The sequence below is a fragment of the Mauremys reevesii genome, linkage group 9 (assembly GCF_016161935.1).
Source record: "Mauremys reevesii isolate NIE-2019 linkage group 9, ASM1616193v1, whole genome shotgun sequence".
In the NCBI taxonomy this organism is placed as follows: domain Eukaryota; kingdom Metazoa; phylum Chordata; order Testudines; family Geoemydidae; genus Mauremys; species Mauremys reevesii.
Window position 1 is genome coordinate 74,772,260 of NC_052631.1, and position 24,348 is coordinate 74,796,607.

The following is a 24,348-nucleotide window of genomic DNA, read 5'->3' on the forward strand; positions in this document are numbered from 1 at the left end:
ACCCAGCGGGGGCAGGTCTCCGGGTTTCGAAGGGCGCTGATGCTGGGGGACGCCCTACTCCCAGCCAGGATCCAGTGGGTGCAGGAGGAGCATGAGGCTGACCACGCCCTAAGTGCTCTGGGTGGGCACACAGCAGACAGTCAGGGCTCTGCCCCCACCCCCGTGCTGCTCTGTCCAGCAGCTGCATATCCGCCAGCCAGGAGCCCGATCGTTAAACCGCCAGCGTCCCTTTAAGGGAATCGTCCCACCCGCGAGAACTACACTCCCCATAATGCAAGGCGCACACAGCTGCAGTGGCGGCCGCAGCAGCTTCCGCCAGCCGCCCGCCTCGAATTGCAGGTTTATTTCCGCCAGCGTAGGTCACATGATCGGTCCCCTCCCAAGATGGCGGACAATCTGCCCTCGGAGTTTGATGTGGTGGTGATAGGAACCGGTATGAGAGTCGCACCCTCGGGTCGGATCTGGGCTTTGGCTGGTAGCGCTCTGGGACGCGGGGGCAGAGCTGTGTGGCCGGGGCAGCAGAGGGGGGGACGAGGCAGGGGGTCTCAAGGGCTGTGTGGAGCTGTAGGGACGAGGTGGTGCCTGAGAGGCGGGAGCTGTGCTTGGAGGCTCGGGGGACTGAGGTCGGTGGCAGGAGACAGTAGCTGTGCAGGCACGGTCGGAGGAGTTGAGGCTAAGGAGGAGGGAGGACGGGGTGCCAGGTCTGTACTTGTGGGGTGGGAATCAGAGCAACGAGGCTGAAGTAGGGGAGTTGAGCAAGTGGCTGGGGTGATGCTGGAGGGGATGATGGAGCAAGGTGAGAATTGTACACTACAGTGCTGGGACCAAGGACAGGTGCTGCTGCTAGGGAACAGAGATCAAGGGAATGAGGCGGTGGACGTGTTGCTGAGGTAAGGATGGGACTGGGACTTTAACAAGGAGGTGGATAAGGAAATGGACAATGAATCTGAGGCATGGGTTGGGGCCAGCGACTGGGAATCAAAAGGCATGAATTGTGCCTCAGAAGAAGGGAGCTCAAGTCTTGGTGCCAGAACCAGGTATTCCTCTGGTATCTGTAGCCTTTTTAGACTCTCATACGCCTGTGACCAGACCTATATTAAGTGGTCTTCCTCCTGGTTGAGTTAAAATATTATCCTTAAGCCTTTAAAGCTTTTAAAAATTAAATCTTAGGTGACAGGATCTCCTTAGGTAGTGTATGTGGTGTTATTGACAACCTCTCTAAATTTCACTTACATAAATAAGAGTTGATGTTTTATTTTGAGGCATTTTAAAGTAGTTCTAAAATATCTGATTAAAACACAGCAAAATATTTACCAGGAAAACAAACTGTTAAAATGTTCTCCTTTAGTATTGATTTTTAAGGGGATTTTCTGCCCAAATAACTGAACTGAGAGCAGGTGTGCTTAAATATTTGCTGTTTCATAGAACTCAATGGTGATATTGGCCTAGCTGAAACAGCTCTTATTATAGAAAATCTTAAACTATTGTGGTTATTCCTAAAATTATTTTGTACAAAACTAAGATTATTCCCATCCCATATATCCTCTTACTTGAGTTTCACCAGCTTTTGAGCCCAATCCTGCAATCAGATCTGGCTGGGTGGATCCAAGCACCCTGCTGGAGCTTCATGGGGTCTGCTTTGACTCGAGCTCTTCATTCAGAACCTTATAGCTCTGTAATTTTTCTCTCCCTTTTGAAGTAAGCAATCATGTTTGTTGTTTTTTTTTTATTGAGGAGGAGTGATTTAAATAGAGCAATTGAAATCACTGATTTTTTTTAAACAGTGATTTAAATCAGCAAAAAGGAAACTTTGATTTAAATCAGTTTTAATAAAGTTTTGCATTTGTACTTAATTATTTTCCTAATGAGAATTTGACTCTCCTGGGTTGGTAAACATGAAAACATGTTGATTTGCAGCTAAATATAGCCTTTATACTAAACTTGGTGCCTCTTTTTGCGAAAAGAAGGATACACTATATCTATGCATATTTATTTAACCAAATATATAGCTTGACTTACATCTATTCATTCATTTTTTACATTTCTTATTATGTTAATTATCTTTTCTTATTTACTAGAAGATTAATTTTTGACTTGCAATTTGTGTTATGTTCTTTGGATGGAAATTCAAATTCAGTTAGCATAAAACATTAAAAAAACTAATTTAAATGCTCTGGATAGGTTAAAAAAGTTTTATCAAAATATATCTTGTGTATTAAAACTGTGTATCTAAACTATTTAACTGTAGTTAGTGAATTGAACTGATAGTGACCAGAAACTGTGCCCTTCAGGATTTTAGAACTAGAAGATCTCATCCTCTCGCATCTAGATTTTATTCATAGATTGGAGGAGAGCAAGCTCTCCTCCTTTTTCAACTTCCAATGGTTTCTTAACTTTAAATGAATTAATGATTGAACTGAACTAGTTGAATGAACAGAAATGAAGAAAATATTTTCTGCACCCACAGAAGAGGCTATTGCTATCAAAAGCTGGTTTAGTACTTTAACAAATTCTGGTTCCAAGTGCTTAGCTAGTGACTTCCACCAGTTCAGGATTTGACTTTCTTTAAATCTTTGCAGCAAAAACATACTCCTTAGTATTCTTTTTATTTAAAATTAAATTGGAAATTGACAGCCTATGTTAAGGCCTAAATTTATTATGGTCTATTAAAATAATTTAAATTAAATAGGCTTATTTTTTTAAAAATAAGCCTCTTTTTTAATTTAAATTTAAAAAAATCAGATTTTTTTTAAATCCTTGTATCCATTCTGTTTTTATGAAATAATTGTGTGCTATTCAAATTAACTTGCAGTCTTCTGAACCTTTAAACTAGGGGTGAGAGAGAGACAGAAGGAGATTTTTATTGGTAGACATACCTGAATGGCATATTCTGGGAATATTTGCTGTTTAAAAGGTTTAGTCAAAAAACACATTCCTATTGTGTGTGCATTATTGTTAAAAGATTTTAGTTAATATAGGGGCTAGCAAAAAATAGTAAAACCTGGCTATTTTTCCATTGGTGAACATAACTGCTATTAAAGGTACCAAATCGAGATCCTTGGTTCCAAAGGATCCAAGAGACCTCTATGGGCTATTCGTGTAGATCAGTAGCAGGATTGAGGACCTAATGAAGAAACTGTAATAGTTTCCCTGGCCATTCAATTCTTGGTGGTCAGATAATGTGAAGAAGAATGAGAGGGAATGGTAGTCAGGGTATATCAAAACTCCATTTGTTTCCTGTGAAAATTTAGTGATTAAAAAGCAGCCAAGCCTCAGTTTCGGTTTACACACTTCTTCACATACAGTGAAAAAGCTTAATCATATTTGCATATCTGTGATGTATAAGCAATTAAAAAAAAATTCTTCCTGAAAGTCAAATCAGTGTTTGACCAAGCTAACTCATCTTGCCTCTCAGACACCAGAGTACTGCTGATGGTGGTAGTACAGAGTATAGGTAGGACAGAGTATAAACCTATGATGGAGTTTTATTGCTTTTCATGGTCACATAACATAAAATACATGGAAAGCAATTGCCTCACTGCTTCAGATCAATTGTCTATCTAAGCCAATGTCTTGTCTCCAGTGGTGGCCAGTACTTGATGCTTCTGATGAAAGGTGCAAAAATACCTTATAATTGCCAACTATGGAATAATCTTCCCATAGGGAAAGACTTCCTGACTCTAGTAAGTTATTGACTGATTTATACTCTGAAGCCTAAGGGTTTCTCTCATTTTTCTTACTCTGTTGTGGCTAACTTAGATACCTAATATGCATGACTAGAACCAGTGGGATGCTATTTGCTTGTATACTTCAGGTATCTCCCTCACCCTTAGGTTAGGCCTGGGGTAGGCAACCTATGGCACGCGTGCCAAAGTCATCACACGAGCTGATTTCCAGTGGCACTCTCGCTGCCTGGGTCCTGGCCACCGGTCCAGGGGGCTCTGCATTTTAATTTAATTTTAAATGAAGCTTCTTAAACATTTTAAAAACCTTATTTAATTTACATACAACAATAGTTTAGTTATATGTTATAGACTTATAGAAAGAGACCTTCAAAAACATTAAAATATATTACTGTCATGCAAAATTTTAACTCAGAGTGAATAAATGAAGACTCAGCACACTACTTCTGAAAGGTTGCCGACCCCTGGGGTAGGCACGTGCAAGTATATGAGCACTATTGACTTTAAAAATCTCATAGTATAAATATATATATTTTTAAAAAGAAATACATAGACTAAATATCTGCCTAAATGATGTAGGTAGAAAAAATTGGTACATTAATAAAATAAAATTTGTCTTTGTCTATAGGTTCATAGTAAATAAAATGACATGCATAATCACTATTTCTGTACATATTCATTTTCCAAATGTTTTCCCATTCAACTCATGTTGCTGCAGAATTTCCAGTTTGTTAGTAAATTCACCTCTGCATATTTCCCTTTCTGAAGAAAAGTGTTGCTGAAAGGTTTTAACTATCAACTCTTCTTAGTTAGTAACAAGTTCTTTCCTCTCAGTCTGAGAGAGGCCAGAAAAATGTAAGAAGTCCAGAATTTTGTATAGCTCTGAAAAGTGCTTTCTAAAGCCTGGCATTGAAGGGGAAGTCTGTTTTTACTATTCTCAGACCCCGGAAGAGCAGAGTTATGACTTCAGGGAGCAGCTAGCTCCTGCCCATAAATCACAAGTTCCAGCCAGCCCTTCTGCAGTTCCCTCCACATCATGATGATCTCCCAAGCTTCATGTCACTTTCTCTTGTGACTCTGTGATGTTTCAGATAACTCAGGTTTCAGTAATTAAAATCAATTATGGCTGCTCACCATCACATTTTCATGTTTAACATAAAATCCCAATACACAGAAACAAGTATAAACCTTATGATTGACTTGCTGTACATGGCAAATAATTTGTTTTAAAATTTGCCGTGTCTAGACTGAAATGTTAAGGTGTCTCCATTTCTTTCACTTTTGGTTGTACTATGGAGATTATTTTGAATGCTGGAAATTACTAGAAGATGAAGACTGCCTGAGGACAGTACAGCTAGGGTTTTGCTATATGACTGAGTAAATAGGGATTTTAATCTTTGTAATACCTTGATGTTGTGAAGGTTAATCTTTGTGGATTAGTAATTGATGTGCTGTAAGACAAAGGCTATGTCCTTTGGGGTTGTTAGTCCTTGCTGCATTGAAGCTTTTACCTGTTAGTGATATAATAGATCTGCCATTAAGGAGGAGTTGCACTCTGTTCATCTTCTAAACTGAGGGTTTTTATCAGATTTTATCTATTTCAGTTTATAAAAGAGCCTAAGCCATAGGTATTTATACAAAAATTAAAATAATCAAGTACAAAAGTTTAGATAGTATGTAGGAATGGAATTTCATGGGGTTTTCAAAGCAAATCAACGTCCTCTTATTTGCCTGTATACTTCTAGTGCCCAAAGACTCGAAATAGGATTAGGGCCATAGTGTACTAGGCACCCTACAAACACATAGAGACTCAGTCCCTATCCTGAATACTTCAGTCTAGCAAAGAGATGGAGGTAGGGGAAGATAAGGGGACTGAGATAAATTACTTAGATTAGCTCTCTCTAAAACTTTTTTATTTAAAATAAAAATATTTAAGTAGTTCAGAACCATAATCTATCCCTAAGTGTCCCTTACCATACTTGTTAGTTGACTGACAGAAATGGGGGTTTGAAGAGGGGTTAGAAGGAGAAAGTACGTGCATGAGGGTGAACTGAAAAATGTACAGTGGCATTTAGTGAGAGGCAGACAAAATGGGTGCTGGAGGCAGGCATCTTTCATGCTGAGGCAAACACAGTAAGAAACAAGAGGTTAGTAGGAAGGGGCAGAGTTGTGATGGGCCTTGAAGAGATGTACAGTTTGTTGTGGTGGAAAGCAGGGAGTCAGTGGAAGGATTCAGTGAGGTGGCCCTTATGGTCAGGACAAAAGACAAGGAAGAGATTAGCAGCTTGGAGGGGGTGAATTTTATTTGTTTTAGTTACTTTTTCCTTGTTGTACTTTAGAAGAGATCAGATATTGCACATACATTGTATTTTAATTAGCTAGACTCATTCATATTGGAAGTAAGGCATCTGGAAAAGCTGACAAGAAATGTGGTGGATTCTCCCATCACTTAATCTTTAAATCAAAAGTGGATGTCTTTCTAAAAAAGATGTGCTGGTTCAGTCTTTTTTCATTTGTGGACCTCTCCAAAATTTCACATGGAGGTACGGACCCCTTTGGAAATCTTAGACATAGTCTGCGGACTCCCAGGAGTCCATGGGCTCCCGGTTGAAAACCACTGCTCTAATTGACCCACAAGTTACTGGACTTGATGCACAAATTTCTGGGTGAAATTTTATGGCCAATATTGTGTAGGAAATCAGATTAGATAAACAATCCCTATTAACATTACATCATATTAATCTACGAATCTTTACAATAGCAGTATGACTAAACATTATCAAACCAAAATGCTCCTGTTCAAAAGATGCAAAAGAGAGAGGCTGTTGTGGATAGTCAGTTTTAGTATATTGCCTTAGTTCTGTGTTTCTCTGCTTTTTGGTGTTGACTTAATGTTAACTTTTTAATGTGTAGCCATTGATGTCTAATTGTCAAAAACATGATTTTTGTAAAACATTAAAATATTTATGCTGACTTTTTAATGCATATTAGTAATTAAGATATTTTACCCTTGCATGGTCTTTTCCTGTTTTTGATTATATAATTTGTGCATCTGGTAATTTTAGTGATTCAATTAAGTGGTGACATTAGATTTGAATTTGTTCTTATTTCAGGTTCATTTAACTGTTTTCCCCATGGTGAACTTAATTAAAATGGAACCTTACGCTAAATTCTGGTCATCAGTTCTCCATCTAATACTTCACTTCTTTTCCTCCTCCTCCTCATAGCTTCTGAATTAATACCACGATACTCATGAAGTAAAGAGAAATGTTGTTGCATTTACTGAAGGAACTGACTTCCTTGATCACCAGTTAAATACAGCAGGTTTTTTTGACCTGATACAATGGAAAGATAATTTCATTTTTTAAAGGAAATTATATAATAAATTAGCTGTGTAATATGAGAATGTATGCTCTATTTTTGGCTGTACTATAGGTCTAAATTAGCAACAAAACTTTCATTATCAAAGTGAAGGTAAACTTAATCTCCCTTTCCTTAGGACTTTAGATATCACAGGATACATCTTGAATTTCCCAGGTTAAGAAATTAAGCAAGCTTGTCCTGTTATAGCAACATCTTTTTTTGTGAGTTCTGGTTTTTTAGTCATAATATTTAAGAAGTCGGGCTTTTTAACATCCTATCAAAGCCACTCACATATCATTATATTTTGAATGCAGTATATAGTTTTATTTTGGTTAAATTATCTAGTAATTGAAAAACCTGATTTGTTTAACAGATATTATACATCATTCATTCCATAAGCCATTACTGACAATTTGATCAGTCTGTGCTTTTTAAAAAATTATATTTTAAATGAACGAGTAGGAATTCCTAATCTGTCTGAGAACAGTATTTCAGAGTGCCTGATCTTGCAAGCACTTTACTCACTTGAGTAATACATTGAAGGCCATGGGATTATTCATTTGAGAAAATTTATTCACATTCATGTGTGTTTGCAGGATCAGTCTTTGAATTAAGACATAATAAAATACTGGTTATACTTATTAGTACTGGAGGAGGACATTATGAGCTCTTAGATAAAATCGCACCTTTTCAGAAAAAAGCATAAACTTGTTTACTTGATTTACATGATAGAATGGCACTGTCAAGTATTCAGGCTCATACACTTCTCTTTAAATGATGATTAAAAGGAGAAAATTATAGACAAACCAGTAACATTGAAGTTACAGTAGAAACCATTCTGAGTTAAGACTGATGCTGTCTCTAACGTAGTTAGTCCCTTTATATTGTAACACCACAGATTAAGGATGTAGTATTTGTCTTAAATTGAGTTGCCTTGTTTGGTTGGAATATACTGTAATATTAACATTGCTTAAACTTGTCTGATATTGTAGAAGGCCTGTGTTGGTTTCTGTTCAAGTTGTAAAATAAAGGATGTTCTCTAAAAGGTGGTTGTATTCACATGTTTTGTCTGCCAGTAATTCTAATTTTTTTTAAAAAAGTTATTCTTTATAAAAGCAGTCACAGTAAATTTTCTAGTTCTATGCAATTTTCTTTCCATTCTGGTCTTCGCTGGTTATAAATAACACATGAAATGACTTTCAAGGTAGAAAGCAGGAATCCATTTTGAAATATTCTATAAAATAAAGAGTGATTTATGGTTTCATATGATTTTGGCTGAAAGCACTCGGGCTTTGCCAGGTCATCAAAGTCCTGTCAGGGGAATCTATTATTTATTATTCGATATGCTGGGAGTGGTGTAAGTACTTTATTTTATGTTTATCTTATGTAAGTATAGTGTTAGAAAAAATCAATTCCAGATACTAATACAGTTTTTAAGATATATCCTGGAAAACTAACCTAAAAATTATAGATGTGAATTATGAAGCTGAACATTAGCTATTCTGATCTAAAAGAGAATTTTGAAAAATGAATAACTCCTAATGTTGCTGCAAGATATTTTTAGGATGTACCGCAGGAATTTTTCTCTGTAACTTGATAATTTGCATTCTCTCCTTATATTTTGGTTACTCTGCTTTTCATAAATAAGCAGTCTTGTTTTACACAAGTTAATATTTAGGCACATGATAGGGAAAAGCTGGACAGGGTTACTTATAAAAGCATATGATATTCCTGTGAACTTCTGAAATATGTTAGTTTCATTATATCATCTTTGTAAATAAATGTTAACTAAAGATATTTGTTTAATCTCATAGGCTAGCAGAGTGGCATTGACTTGTATTAATGTTTATAAATCAGGGGACAGAGCTACGTTTTTTGTAAATGGGTAATCCCCTACCCTTTTAAGTGTCAAGAGAGCAAAACTGATTTTCACAGCCACACCTAAAGTTTTTGGTATCCCTTTTCTTTGCCTCTCGGTGACTTTTTCACCTGACTGCCTTGGAGGTGTCACTCTTTCTGCCTTTCAAGTGCTGTCTCTGCTTTGAGTAAGTGCTTGCCCTTACTGATTTAATTCCTGATTAGTTTGGACATCACATACAAAAGCTTCTCAGAGAATGCAACTGCCATTGAAGCCTTTTCAGAGTCCTTTTAAAATGGACAGGGTTCTGCTTCAGAAGTCTTTTGCACAGGACACCATGACAGATATTCTGTATTGCTTCTTCCCTTTCCCTCATGTACTATGAGGCCTTGGCTACACTGGCGCTTTACAGCGCTGCAACTTTCTCGCTCAGGGGTATGAAAAAACACCCGCCTGAGCGCAGCAAGTTACAGTGCTGTAAAGCGCCAGTGTAAACAGTGCCCCAGCGCTGGGAGCGCGGCTCCCAGCACTGTAAGCTAATCCCCATGGAGAGGTGGAGTACCTGCCGCGCTGGGAGAGCTCTCTTCCAGCGCTGGCGCCGCGACCACACTCGCACTTAAAAGCGCTGCTGCGGGAGCGGTCTCGCAGCAGCGCTGTACAGCTGCAAGTGTAGCCATACCATGAGTGTTTTGCAATTCTGTGAACCCTTTACTTCTCGGATCATCTTACTTAGGCCTCGTCTACACTACGGGTTTAAACCGGTTTTAGGAGCGTTAAACCGATTTAACGCCACACCCGTCCACACTAAGAGGCCCTTTATATCGATATAAAGGGCTCTTTAAACCGCCCTTTATACTCCTCCCTAACGAGAGGAGTAGCGCTAATATCGGTATTACCATATCGGTTTAGGGTTAGTGTGGCCGCAAATCGACGGTATTGGCCTCCGGGCGGTATCCCACAGTGCGCCACTGACCGCTCTGGACAGCAATCTGAACTCGGATGCAGTGGCCAGGTAGACAGGAAAAGCCCCGCCAACTTTTGAATATCATTTCCTGTTTGCCCAGCGTGGAGCTCCGATCAGCCCGGGTGGCGATGCAGTCCGAAATCAAAATCCAAAAAGAGCTCCAGCATGGACCGTACGGATGTGATCGCTGTAAGGGCAGGCAAATCTGTTCTATCAGAGCTCCGTTACAGAAGACGAAATTCCAAAGCATTTTTTAAAAATCTCCAGACAGACGCCATAGCAGGGACTCAGCGCACTGCTGCGTGACAAGCGTAACGGAAAGCCAAAGAATCAAATGGACGCTCGGGGGGGGACGGGGACTGAGGACTCAAGCTATCCCACAGTTCCTGGAGTCTCCAAAAAGCATTTGCATTCTTGGCTGAGCTCCAAAATGCCTGTAGGGTCAAACACATTGTCTGCGGTAGTTCAGGGCATAGCTCGTCAATTTACAGCCCCTACCCACCCCCAGAAGTAAAAGGGAAAAAAATTGTCTCTTGACTCTTCTAAATGTCACCCTATGTCTACTGAATGCTGCTGGTACACGCGATGCTGCGGCACTCAATTGCAGTATCCTCTTTCCCCCTCACTGGTGGTAGATGGTGCAATATGACTGGTAACCGTCCTCATCATCAGTCTTGTGGCAGATGGTGCTGCACAATAGGACTGGTACCTGTCCTCATCATCAGCCCGTGAGTGCTCCTGGCTGGCCTCAGGTGAGGTCGGCCGGGGGCGCCTGGGTAAAAAACTCCTGGTCATTCCTAGTAGATGGTACAGAATGGCTGGTAACCATCTTCATCGTAGCAATAGGGGGCTGAGCTCCATCAGCCCCCACCCTTCATGTGTAAAGAAAAGATTCTGTACTGTCTGGACTATCATAGCAGCTGGAGGCTGCCTTCCCCTCATTTTATCTCACTAACAAGTCACTGTTTCTTATTCCTGCATTCTTTATTACTTCATCACACAAATGGGGGGGGACACTGCAACGGTAGCCCAGGAAGGCTGTGGGAGGAGGGAATCAACAGGTGGGGTTGTTGCAGGGGCACCCCCTGTGAATGGCATGCAGCTCATCATTTCGGCGGGATCTGACATGGAGGGGCTGTGCTCTCTGGTTCTCTGATACACTGCTTCTCTAGTACACTTGCGCAAAATGATTGTCTGCCGTTGGTTTCCCGGAAGAAGGAATGAGTGACGACATTTACCCAGAACCACCCGCGACAATGATTTTTGCCCCATCAGGCACTGGGATCTCAACCCAGAATTCCAAGGGGCAGGGGAGACTGCGGGAACTATGGGATAGCTATGGAATAGCTACCCACAGTGCAACGCTCCAGAAATCGATGCTAGCCTCGGACCGTGGACGCACACCACCGAATTAATGTGCTTAGTGTGGCTGCGTGCACTCGATTTTATACAATCTGTTTTACTAAACCGGTTTATGTAAAATCGGAATAATCCCGTAGTGTAGACATACCCTCAGGGTCCTGATGCTACCAAGACTGAAGTGGGGTAAAAACAGAGGCTCCAGTAATCTGCAACCCTGCTTCCAGCCCCAGTATAAAGATGTCTATATTAGCAGCAGGGTGAACACAACTTCATTAATAGTGCAGGGTCAGACCACCTTTCTGCAAGGAAGCAGAAGAAAAAGGAGGGAGAGAGGTCTTGAAAGACTCAGATACAAGTCAAACAAAAATAGCTGCATCTTTGGTTGCTCTCCTAAACTGTCTGTGGATTTTGTCCAGTGTGACTTTTCTTTTCCTATCTTGGGAATGGTTGGTTTAATATTGTCTGCATTTATGCTTTTATTATGCTATATATAGAATCCCTACAAATCCAGTGTTCCCAGGACATTTTTGTCCTTAATCAAACCCATCTGGTCCTTGATGTATAAATAGTACTGTTAATCTCTTGTAGTTGGATGGCCAGTTCTCTCAGTACTTACAAGACAATCTCAGCATCATTACTCTGTGATATCAAATTGTTTATGCAAAAGTTTTTAGTATAGCTAAAACTGTATATATTGATAGTTTTGTGTGTGGGGCATGTGTATATGCTATAGTGGCTCATCACCCCAATTTCTTTGAAATTATAATATGCTCTGGTGAGTTACTTGGATAAAACCTAATACTGTAAATCACAGGAAAAATAATTTTGGTATTACACAAAAGACCGAAAAGTTGTATGCAGAGACGACCTGTTAAACTGTTATAAATTGCCAGTGAGTTTTTAAAAAGTGGTACTGCTAAGAGTAATAAAGTATTTATTCAGCAATAGAATTAAATCATACTTAAATTTTATTTTAATGATTTCTTCGTAAGTAGTGAGTAGTAGTTTAGTGGCACTGAACCATGCTTTTTGGTTCTACAGGGTTAATGGGCCCTGAGACTCTTCTAAAAGAGGAGTGGAATGGACAAATATGCTTATTATGATCACTGTAAAATAATGTTGTTTTATGATACCGCTTTAGGAAGAGCTTTGCATAATACTTGATCATGATTTCAGTCGTCTGACACTTGATTTTGTTTTTTGGAAAGCTGATATATGTATATTCCTGATTACTTTTCTTTGACTGTTTGTTTCTCACTTCAGTTTTTAAGTTTAATAGATCAGACATTGGGAACAAAAGAGCAAATTACTGAAGCTGTGGTGTTTTCTCTCATTGATGAACTGAAGTTGGGTGCGAGGCTGTTCTATTCTGCATGTGTATTCAGCTTAGTCACTTTCAAACAAAACCTCTGTCTATATTTTTCCCTCTGATGTTCCTTCATTGGTAGTTCCATGTCATTATGAATATAAGAATGGCCCTACTGAGTCAGACCAAAGGTCCATCTAGGCCAGTATCCTGTCTTCCAGCAGTGGCCAGTTCCAGACGCCCCAGAGGGGATGAACAGAACAGGTAATAGCAGCAAAGTGGGTGAATACCCACTTCTTCGGATGCATTCACCCACGAAAGCTCATGCTGCAAAACGTCTGTTAGTCTATAAGGTGCCACAGGATTCTTTGCTGCTTTTACAGAACCAGACTAACACGGCTACCCCTCTGATACAGAACAGGTAATCATCGTTACCCATCCCCTGTTGCTCATTCCCAGCTTCTGGCAAACAGAGGCTAGGGACACCATTCCTGCCCATCCTGGCTAATAGCCATTGATGGACCTGTTCTCCATGAATTTATCTTGGTCTTTTTTGAACCCTGTTATAGTCTTGGCCTTCACAACATCTTCTGGCAAGGAGTTCCAAAGGTTGACTGTGCGTTGTGTGAAGAAATAACTTCCTTTTATTTGTTTTAAACCTGCTGCCTATTAATTTCATTTGGTGACCCCTAGTTCTTGTTTTATGAGCAGTAGTAAACACACTTCCTTATCTACTTTCTCTACACCAGTCCTGATTTTATAGACCTCAATCATATCTCCCCTTAGACGTCTCTTTTCCAAGATGAAAAGTCCCAGTCTTATTTATCTCTCCGTATACGGAAGCCGTTCCATACCCCTAATAATTTTTGTTGCCCTTTTCTGAACCTTTTCTAATTCCAATATATCTCTTTTGAGGTGGGGAGACCACATCTGCACACAGTATTCAAGATGTGGGCATACCATCGATTTATATAGAGGCAATGTGATATTGTCTGTTAATGATTCCCAGCATTCTGTTTGCTTTTTTGACTGCTGCTGCACATTGAGTGGATGTTTTCAGAGAACTATCCACAATGACTCCAAGATCTCATTTTTGAGTGGCAATAGCTAATTTAGACCCTATCATTTTATATGTATAGTTGGGTTTATGTTTTCCAACGTGCATTACTATGCGTTTATCAACAGTATATTTCATCTGTCATTTTGTTGCGCAGTCACCCAGTTTTGAGAGATCCTTTTGTAGCTCTTCACAGTCTGCCTGGGTCTTAACTATCTTTAGTAATTTTGTATCGTCTGCAAATTTTGCCACCTCACTGTTTACCCCTTTTTCCAGTTCATTTATGAATATGTTGAATAGGGCTGGTCTCGGAACAGACCCTGAGGGACACCACTGGTTACTTTTCTCCATTTTGAAAACTGGCCATTTATATCTACCCTTGGTTTCCTATCTTTTAACCAGTTTCCAGTCCATGAGAGCTACTTCCCTCTTATCCTATGGCATCTTACTTTGCATAAGAGTCTTTGGTGAGGCTGGTTAATTCTGTTTAATCAGGTAAAAAGCTAAAAAGGCATGTGCTGTAGCTTCTCCCTTTAGCCAATCAGAGGATCTTGTTTAAATCCACAAATCGTCTTTTCTTTCTAAATATTTCATTCAGTTACTCAGTTTGCGGCTGCTGTAGCACCAGAAATATCTTGCTTTATTGTTCTGTAGAACCACCTACAACCAAACAAACCAAAAACAACCCCCCCCAACCTCTTTAGGTTACTTTTATATAATTTTTTGGTAAAAGCCACAAGCTAGTTACATTTTGAATCTAGGCATTTACGCATTGCTTGTCACAACAATACAGTAACTGCTCACTTAACATTATTTCGTTGTTACGTTGCTGATCAATTGGAGAACATGCTCATTTAAAGTTGTGCAATGCTCCCTTTATAATGTCGTTTGGCAGCTGCCTGCTTTGTCCACTGCTTGCAGGAAGAGCAGCCCATTGGAGCTAGCTGGTGGGGGCTCAGAACCAGGGTGAACTGGCAGCCCCCCATCAGGGCTGGCTTCAGGCACCAGCAAAGGAAGCAGGTGCTTGGGGTGGCCAATAGAAAGGGGCAGCACATCCAGGTCTTTGGCGGCAATTCGGCAGTGGGTCCTTGCCTCCGAGAGGGAGTGAGGGACCCACCGCCGAAGAATGAAGTGGTGCGGTAGAGCTGCCGCCGATTGCGGCTTTATTTATTTATTTATATTTTGGGGTGGCAAAAAGGGGGCAGGGCCAGCTCCAGCTTATCAGCTCCCGTTCCCCCAAGTTCCCTGTGGGGCAGTTGCTCAGCAGGCTATCAGTTGCCGGCAGTTCAGCTGTCCCTCCCCCCACTGCTATGTGCTGCTCCTGCCCTCTGCCTTGGAGCTGCTCTTCGGTGCTTCCTGCTTGCTCGGCGGGGAGGGGGAAGAAAGGGGCTAATATCAGGGTGTCCCTCTCCCCCCCTGCTTCTACATCTTGCTTACCCCATTTCCAAAGGGCAGGGGGGACAACAACAGGGCTCAGGACGGAGGGAGCTTGCTGGCAGGAGCTGCTGTCTCAACTTGCTGATCTATTTAAAAAGGCAGTGTAGTTAGTGTGGCGTCAGTGTACTTAAAGGGGAAATGTGGATCTCTCTCACACACGGTGTGTCTCTGCCATGCTGTCTCCCCTCCCTCCATTTGTGCTGCCTTGTAGAGTGTGAGGCTATATTAACAATGTGTTAACCCTTGAGGGCTCAGCTGATTGCTAGTTCATCACAGCCGATTGCTAGTTCATCATTTAGCAATAAGGCATTCCCTGGGAAGTATCCCACCCTCTGACTTAACCACCTCAACCAAGCTTCACAATCATCATCGCTGTGTACCAGTATTAAATTGTTTGTTTAAAACTTGTGTGTGTATATAGTCTTTTGTCTGGTGAAAAAAAAATTCCCTGGAACCCCGCCTCCCCTCGCCCATTTACATTAATTGTTATGGGGAAATTAAATTCCCTTAACATCGTTTTGCTTAAAGTCGCATTTTTCAGGAACATGTCTACAATGTTAAGTGAGGAGTTACTGTACATGAATGCCTTACAAGTTCTAACTGTTGCAGAGATCTTGCTATTAGGATTTTCGAGTGAACTCCCCCAGAATTAGCTACTACTGTCTTTTTAATACAAGTAAAATGTATTGCAGTGGGTCAGCTGTGTGACTACAGAAGACTTTTGTATTGAAAGTGCCTGCTTGCTTCCTGCATTCCTTTGCTTAATGGTTCCCACCAACACTTTTTTATTATAAAGTGCCTCTTGTGGCTTCTTTACTAGAGAGATTTAACTGAATTAAATGTTTAAACTTTTTGCCACAAGTCCTGTATAATTTGGTACAAGCATATTAGTTACAGTGGAAAGATCCAATTTCCATTGAGTAATTCAGGAATTGAGACATTTCCTACAAACAGTTGCAGCTGTATATGTTATATAAGCAGCTTGGATCAGGAAACTTGTTCATTGTAATTACTGGAAAACCTTGCACATGTGGGGCATTGTGTAATAAATGGTTGCTAATCAAACGGAGAGTGAAGTGGGAAAGCTAAAAGTAAATTTTGGATTATATTAAGGTCAATTATATTTTTTTGCTGTAGAATTTTTTTTAGGGCTGTCAGGTGACTAAAAAAATCTCAACTAATTGCGCTGTTAAACAATAATAGAATACCATTTATTTAAATATTTTTGGATGTTTCCTCATTTTCAATGTATTGATTTCCAGTACAACGCAATACAAAATGTACTGTGCTCACTTTATATTTATTTTTATTACAAATATTTGCACTGTAAAAAACAAAAGAAATAGTATTTTCAGTTCCTCCATTACAAGTACTGTAGTGTAATCTCTTTATCATGAAAGTTGAATTTACAAATGTAGAATTATGTTAAAAGAAACTGCATTCAAAAATAAAACAATGCAGAACTTTAGAGCCTCCAAGTCCACTTTGTCCTACTTCTTGTTCAGTCAGTTGCTCAGACAAACAAGTTTGTTTACATTTGTGGGAGCTTATGCTGCCTGCTTCTTGTTTACAATGTCACCAAAAAGTGAGAACAGGCGTTCGCGTGGCACTCTTGTAGCCGGCATCGCAAGATATTTACGTGCCAGATGTGCTAAAGATTCATATGTCCTTTCATGTTTCAGCCACCATTCCAGAGGAAATGTCTATGTTCGATAATAATCCAAAACAGTGTGGACCAATGCATGCTCATTTTCATCATCTTTTCTTTTTTGGTGGTTCAGGTTCTGTAGCTTCCACATTGGAGTGTGGCTCTTTTAAGACATCTGAAAGCATGGTCCATGCCTAGTCCCTCTGAGATTTTGGAAGGCACTTCAGATTCTTAAACCTTGTGTCGAGTGCTGTATCTATCATTAGAAGTCTCACATTGGTACCGTCTTTGCATTTTGTCAGATCTGCAGTGAAAGTGTTCTTAAAATGAAGCTGGGTCATCCTCCGAGACTTCTATACCATGAAGTATATGGCAGAATGCAGGTAAAACAAAGAGCAGGAGGCATACAATTCTCCCCCAAGGGAGTTCAGTCACAAATTTAATTAACACTGTTTTTTTAACACGCGTCATCATGTGTTGTAATTAAAATTGATATGTTTGAAAATGTAGAAAACATCCACAATATTTAATAAATTTCAGTTGGTATTCTATCGTTTGATTAAAACTGATTAATAGCGATTAATTTTTTTTATTTAATTGCGTGAGTTAACTGCGATTAATTGACAGCCCTAATTTTTTTGCTAGATTTGACTGGGTAGCTTTGAAAATTGAACAATGAGAGCTTGCTGAATTGAAATTCAGTCATACCTAACTTTTATTTCCTCATGTAAGTGGAACTACAGTTGATATTGGCACCTTAATGACCATGCCGTATTTAATACATAATTTTGAGGCAATTTAGTTACAATAAATATACAGGTATTAGGTATTTTTACTTATGAATCCCATTACCATTAATGAAATTTAGGCTGATTCTCAGAGGCTGGTTGGGGGGTTCCGGGTACAGGGGCATGGCAGTGGAACTCAGGAGATCCAGGTGAAGGTGGTGGAGATCTGGGTGTGAGGAGATGGGGCGGGGTGGGACTGGATGTTGGGGACTCATTGGGGATTGATGGGGTAGGGGGTCCAGGTGCAGCAGGTTGGGGATCAGTGGGGCCCATTGGAGGGGCCAGGTGTAGGTGGATATGGCTTGTCAGGGTGAGGGTTCAATGGGCCTTTCTAACAAGGGAGCCCTGCTGTTGCCGCGGAGGGGATGCTGCATGCTGGGCTTCCGCTTCCCCCTGTGATTCCCCTTTTATTCTCCGTCCTCCGCCCCTCATTCCCACATTCCCCTCCCCTTGCCCTATTCCACTCTCTTCCTTCCTCACTGCCTCTCCCTCCCTCCCATCATTTCCACCACCTCCCATTACCCAGGCCCACTGCAGGCAGGCACTCTTGTACAGAAAACAGGAGGGCTCCCAGCACACAGAAGGGGAGTGTGACGGGCACTAGGACCAGGAGGCAGTGTTCAGCTGCAGAGACAGCGGAGCTGAGATGCAGCCTCCTTCAGCTGGGCAGTTCTGTGCCTGCAGAATGAGGGGGGCAGTGGCATGTAACCCATCTGTTCCCCAGGCCTTGCATCTGTGGAGGGGGAGCAATTCCCCCCCCAAAACTAAACCAATGGTTGCCCCTCGCCCTCTCCCCCCATGAGCGACTTCTCTGCTGTTTTCTGCAGGGAAACACAGGAAATCTGCAGGGGGGAGCGGGGGCGCTGTTTTCTGCGGGTGTGAAGTCCTGCAGAATCCCCTCCAGGAGTAAAGTGTTTATATGAATTTCTTGTATTCAGTAATGTGTGGATTAAAGTTTAAAAGAATTAGCTCGATGAAGTAACTTTTTGGAAGTACCTTGAACTGTCTGGATCTTCTCTGATATGGATGCTCTTGGCCTACTGTGATAGACACATGTCGTTTTGCCTCCAAAGAGCTGCAAGCAGGGGGAAAGGCTTGCTGTAATTGATCTGCAGACTTTTCTGCTATAATAAAATGTCATCTTAACTTACACGAAACTTTCCTATTTTCACTGTTTAATTCTAGAATTTCATTGCAGAATACTTTACAAGGAAGCAGTGCTTTTTACTTAAATTTGAAGTGGAAAGGTATAAATGGCCCTGAAAAGTAGGCAGATTTCAGATTTTAAAATTTGTAGATCTGAAATGTAGTATTAAAGATGCATTGAAAAGCTTGTTAAAAACATATTAAATAGTATAGTGCCAAATCATTAAGAGTTTGTGTAAGACTTAAGTTTTAGAGTAAATACATTTTAAAAAGCTGAAAATAATTTCCTCAGAGTTCAAGGTTGTTTCCTTTGAAACCGTTTATTCATTTAATGATTTTTTTTGTGGCCAGTACCATGACATTTAGGTAAACGACAAACAAAAAACAATATCTCATTGTTTCCTGCATTGGACAGCACAAATAACCACTCCACTCTTACTTGTAGCCCCAGTGCAGTATAACTAAAATCTTAATGAGACAAATACTTCATGGTTGAACGAATGCTTGATCAAACAGATGTGTTGTGTGCTGTACTTAATGTAAACCTCTATTTCTCACAGCTAGAGATGCTCCATCAAAAAGCAACCTTTTGATTCTTAAGAGGGAGATCTAGGGGCTCCTGGGAGTGTGGGAAGTATCTCAGCTGATCTCCACTGTCACATGGGTCCTGATCCCAAGCCCATTAAAGTCAACTGGAATCTTTCTGTTAGCTTCAACAGGATTTGGATCTGGCCAATGATGCATATAGAAATTGGAGAGAATATCTCTAAATCCTAAAGCGCAGCATGGGGAGTAATCCTAACCTCTGAGATCTTGTTAAGTTTACATTTAATAATAACCTACCAGTGCTATTTTCACATTTCATAGCTCATGATGTATCTTTCTTCACTGTCTTTCCTGTTATGTCCATTTTAATATAGAAGGAATTGTCATCTTTGACAAAAAATAAATCCACCATTTCAGAAGGAGAGAATTTAAAAACAGCTAAGCAATCAATATTTAACAGAGTATTTCTTAATTCTTTTTTCATGTGGGTTTGCATCCCTTGTAACTTGATCTCTTCCACAACTGTCCACAGGCGACTACTCTTGCCCACAAATGATCTACTTATAGATTACTAGCACTTTGTCTCTTGCAGCAAAACGTGAAGCCGTGTGCTGGCCTCATCTTCTGTCACTACTAGCACGTAGCAATAGGTGGAGCTACAGATTTGATACTTAACTGCAGCACCCTGGAATAGCTGATAGAGAAATGTTTTTGAGACTATATCTAGGTCGGACAATGTTAAATGCAGTATCAGGACAGTATATGATTCATGAAAGACACTTTGGCAATCTATAAATTGCGCAGCTGGCATGGAAAAGTTATGTAAATTGTTTAGTTAACGGATGTAAAATGGACAAAAGTAATAGGAAAAGATTTTTAATCTACATGTGTATTACTAAATAGGAATAAAATATACCTACTACTACTAATTATTTAAAACAGCCTATTTGTCAGTTATGTCATTCAAGTTTGTCAGTGTGTTCAAAACGGTTTTAAACACATGATGTGACATAGTCATGTCATTTAAGGTGTTAAGTAGTTGAATTGGAATTGGCACCTACATTGTTGTTTATGAAAGTAGCCATGATAACTGATACTTAGGAGGCTTGGATCCTGGCATCTTTAGGGTATATTACAGTAATTAGCTTTTCTTATAGAACAAAAATTTCTGCCATACCTCCTCAAATTATAATCTTGTCAAATCTTGCAAACTCTTCAGGCTTAGTTGGTAGTTGGATGGGAAATTTCAACCATAAATCTAAAATAGTGGTTCATGATTCTTCAGATGGTACTTCTTCCTTTGATTAAACTCTGAAGTGGTTCCCCTGGTATTGCATTAGGTGCACTGTTTCTGGAGGCATAGCATCTTTCAGATAAGATGTAAACCCAAGGTCTTGACCACTTTTAATTATTAAAGAACCCTGTGCATTTTGCTCAAGATCAATTTAGGACAGCTGTTCTAGTCAAATTTCATGTGAGTAATTACATTCTGTGTATCAAAAACTAGCCCTGCATTTTCAATTGAATACAGTAGTCATCTGCTGTGCTAAATAGTTACCTAGTATTGCTGTTACTTTCATCCTTGGAGACTGCTGCACTTCAATGGTGAGCCTGCATGTTTATAGTTTGTAAAATGGTTTTGGATGTTTGGTGTGTGTGTGTAAGGTAATAAATGTAAAATAAGATTATTAGATTGCAAATGCTGGTTTTGAATTCTTTGTATGCATTGCTTTAAGATTTAGAGGCTTCTGAAACTGGTAGTGGGGCCAAATGGCATAAAATACAGGTGTTGTCTTTTGAAATAAGATATTCTGGTACATTGCATGGTATATCAGTGAGAGAGAGCTGGAAGCTTATGCATAATATGATTTGTAAATGGACATCAATATGCTAACTGGCTCAATGTGCACATAGAAATGGAACATTTCTTGTAAATTTGAAACACTGCTACAGGGAAGCTCAGTGCCTACTATTTGAAGTGCCCTTTGCCTATGGAATTGTCTAGTAACCAGAATGAACTTTCCCAGAATGGATGCAACTGTTTTTTTTCTAAGATAAAAGCCATGTATAGCATGGTATTTCATCATAGTAAAGTAGTCAGTGACACAACAAAGTTGCACTGAATCTTCATAACTTTTTCTGTTTTGCTAGTTAAGATGACAATTTTCACCATCCCTCGAAGTGATAGGTCTTAAAAATGAAAAGGTTGCAAGAAAATCTGAAATTTTACCTTAGTGCATATGATGATTTGAAATAGAATAGCCCATGGTTCACGCTGATTCCTGAATAAGGAAGACATTGTCATATTTTGTTGACGTACAAAAGTCATTAATTTGATCATCTTTAAGACTGGGTGTAGGCATTTGGTTGCAACTGAGTATTTTAAAAGTTATACAGACAGCATACTGTATTTAGTACTTAACTATACTGGGCAAAAGAAACTTCAAGGAAAATGAAGCTGTTTGAAAGGGAAAGTATTTTTCCATTTAGGCTAGCTAAATATTTTGTAATGCTTTTTTCTTTGCTTTTTTTCTGTAATCTGATTTTTGTAATTTGTGAGAATAAAGTGGATAATAATGCTAATTTAGTTCTGAGGGGGAATGGAGGAGTTTTTACCTGCCCTAGAGAACCTGAGCATAGTAGAAGAGTTGTGTTCCAATCAATGTCTTAGGACCCAGGGGAAAGGAAGCAATTGAGTTTGCATTCTATAGTTCCAAATCCAGCAGTCTTTATTCTGGCAAATAATTTGTTGATTTCAATGTGACCTATCCCTAAATAAGGACTTGAGGCCATGTTTACGCTATGGGGAGTATAGTGAGATAGCTATGGCACCACCCCATAAAGTGGATGCAGCCTGCAGTGACAAAAGGGGTTTTTCTGTGATGTAGGAGCACCACTTTCCTGAGCGAAAGTAGCTAGGTCGACGGAAGCATTCTCCTATTGATTCAGCTGCTTGTACATTGAGGGTTAGGTTGGCATAGCCATGGTATTCGGGTGTAGATTTTAAGTGTGGACTAGACCTGAGTTCAAGACCATAGAATATGGCATTTGATGTCTAGATCCTCCTAGTGTTATCTAGTCTTGGGTTCTAGGGTTAACCAGGTCTAGGCAAAACATTTTTAAACATAATACTCAATATTTTAACTTTTTTTTTTTATCTAGTACAAGTCTTCAGTTTTTCCTAGGGTTTGAGCTGTCTCAGGGATTGGCAACCTTTGGCCCGCGGCCCGCCAGGGTAAGCCTCCTGGCGGGTCGGGCCAGTTTTTTTTACCTGCAGCGTCCACAGGTTCGGCTGATCGCCGCTCCCATGGGCCGCGGTTTGCTGCTCCAGGCCAATGGGGTCTGCGGGAAATGGCACGGGCTGAGGGATGTGCTGGCCGCCACGTCCCACAGCCCGCATTGGCCAGGAGCGGTGAACTGCGGCCAGTGGGAGCAGCGATTAGCCAAACCTGTGGACGCTGCAGGTAAACAAACCGTCCCAGCCTGCCAGGAGGCTTACCCACTGAATGCTGCAAACGTATATGAGTTTGTCAGTTTAACAAAGACATGCTTCAAACCAAACACACTGCTTCAGGTAGAATAAACAAACAAATTTATTAACCACAAAAGAGATTTTTTTTAAGTGATTGTAAATCAAAGCACTAAGATTTGGTGAAATGAAATAAAAGCAGAATGCTTTCTAAGCTGATCTTAACACTTTCAGTGCCCTTATAAACTTGGATGCTTCTCACCACAGGCTGGCTGGTTGCCCTTCAGCCAGGCTTTCGACTTTGATCAATGCTTCAGTCGCTTGGTGGTGGTGTCTGTAGTTGGAGGTGGAAGAGAGAGGGAGGGCATGGCAAACGTCTCTCCCGTTTATCATGTTCTTCCCTCTTGGCTTTGCCCCCCCCCCCAAGGTAAGGTGAACATAGTCCCTCCTCATAGTCCCTGACTGACCAAGAGGGAGGGGGGGTGACTCACTCGAGAGTCCAACAGATCCTTTGTTGCTGCCTAGGCCAGTGTCCTTTGTTCCTGTGAGGCTGGGCTGGGTTTGTTCCATACATGCCTTGATGAGGTGTGAACTGCCCCTCTGGTCCTGGAAAGTTTTGCTTGGGCTTGTTTTAGCCATGACGACACATTTTCAGCCTCAAAACTATATACATGAAATTACAACCTATAGCATTAACATTATTACAACAACAATGTTCAGTGCATCATGAGCCTTCTGAAGACATTTGACATGGCAAACTTTGCATAGGATACCACGCAATCATATTATAAGGATGAACATGGAGGTGCAGGGGGTGCCCCCGAGATACAGAGTGGCACAGTAGGCATCTTCCATTGTGAGTTAAATGTTCTTTTGATGGACCACTCAATTTGAATAGTCCCTCCAAGATGTGCTGGCTAACTACCTTGTGTGTGTTAGCTCAGGAGTAAACATTTGAAATCCAGGTTTAGAGCCAATACTCATAAGTTCAAATACAAAAATGATACATGCATATAAATAGCATATTCATATTCAACAAATCATAACCTTTCCATAGACACCTTATTTGACAACCTTTGTACAATATTTGTTGCAATTATATTAGTGGTAGCAACAATGATCTACATGGTCATATTTTAATCAGATAACATCATAGGTTCTACATTATTTTATTCAATGTTTTATGTGTAAAATGTGTATTGTATAACCTGTCATTGTAAAAAGGTGCACTGGTGAAAAGAGCATTGTCATAAGCGAGTGTGGTGAATGCATCCCCCCTTTATTCCATTATTTCTTATGGGGGGAAAATTCCACGATATACGTTGTTTCGGTATCCATCGCCCTTTTTCAAGAACGCAACCCCAATATATACCGGGGAACCTTCTATAGTGTTTTTCCTGCAGATTTAACTCGCCTGCTATACTGACCTAATAACTCCGCCTCCCCAAGAGGCATAGTGCTTAGATCAATGTAGTTAGGTTAACGCAGTGTCCGTACAGACACTGTGATGCTTACATCGTTTGTTGCTGCCTTTGACAGCTGGAGTCCCGCTGTCCCAGGGCTGACGGTGGTGCCCCAGGATTGTCCATTCCCAAGAGTGCCCTACTTAAGTCAGTGCAGGCACGCCTGGCGAGGGTGTGCACAGACAATAGAAGGAGCGCAGTGTGGACACAGAGTCTATTTAATTACTGTGGTGGCTGCAGGTCGACCTAACTTCTTAA

At 40.4% G+C, this 24,348-nt stretch overlaps 1 protein-coding gene across 1 annotated transcript in view; it reads left to right on the forward strand.

Moving 5' to 3' along the window:
* Positions 1-309: 309 nt before the first annotated feature.
* The window catches only part of CHM (CHM Rab escort protein), a 147,789-nt gene continuing 123,750 nt past the window's right edge, over positions 310-24,348 (forward strand). Inside the window, exon 1 of the mRNA XM_039489240.1 lies at positions 310-433. Coding sequence (XP_039345174.1) covers positions 385-433 — 49 coding nt within the window. The 5' untranslated portion in view covers positions 310-384. The remainder of the gene's footprint in view (positions 434-24,348) is intronic.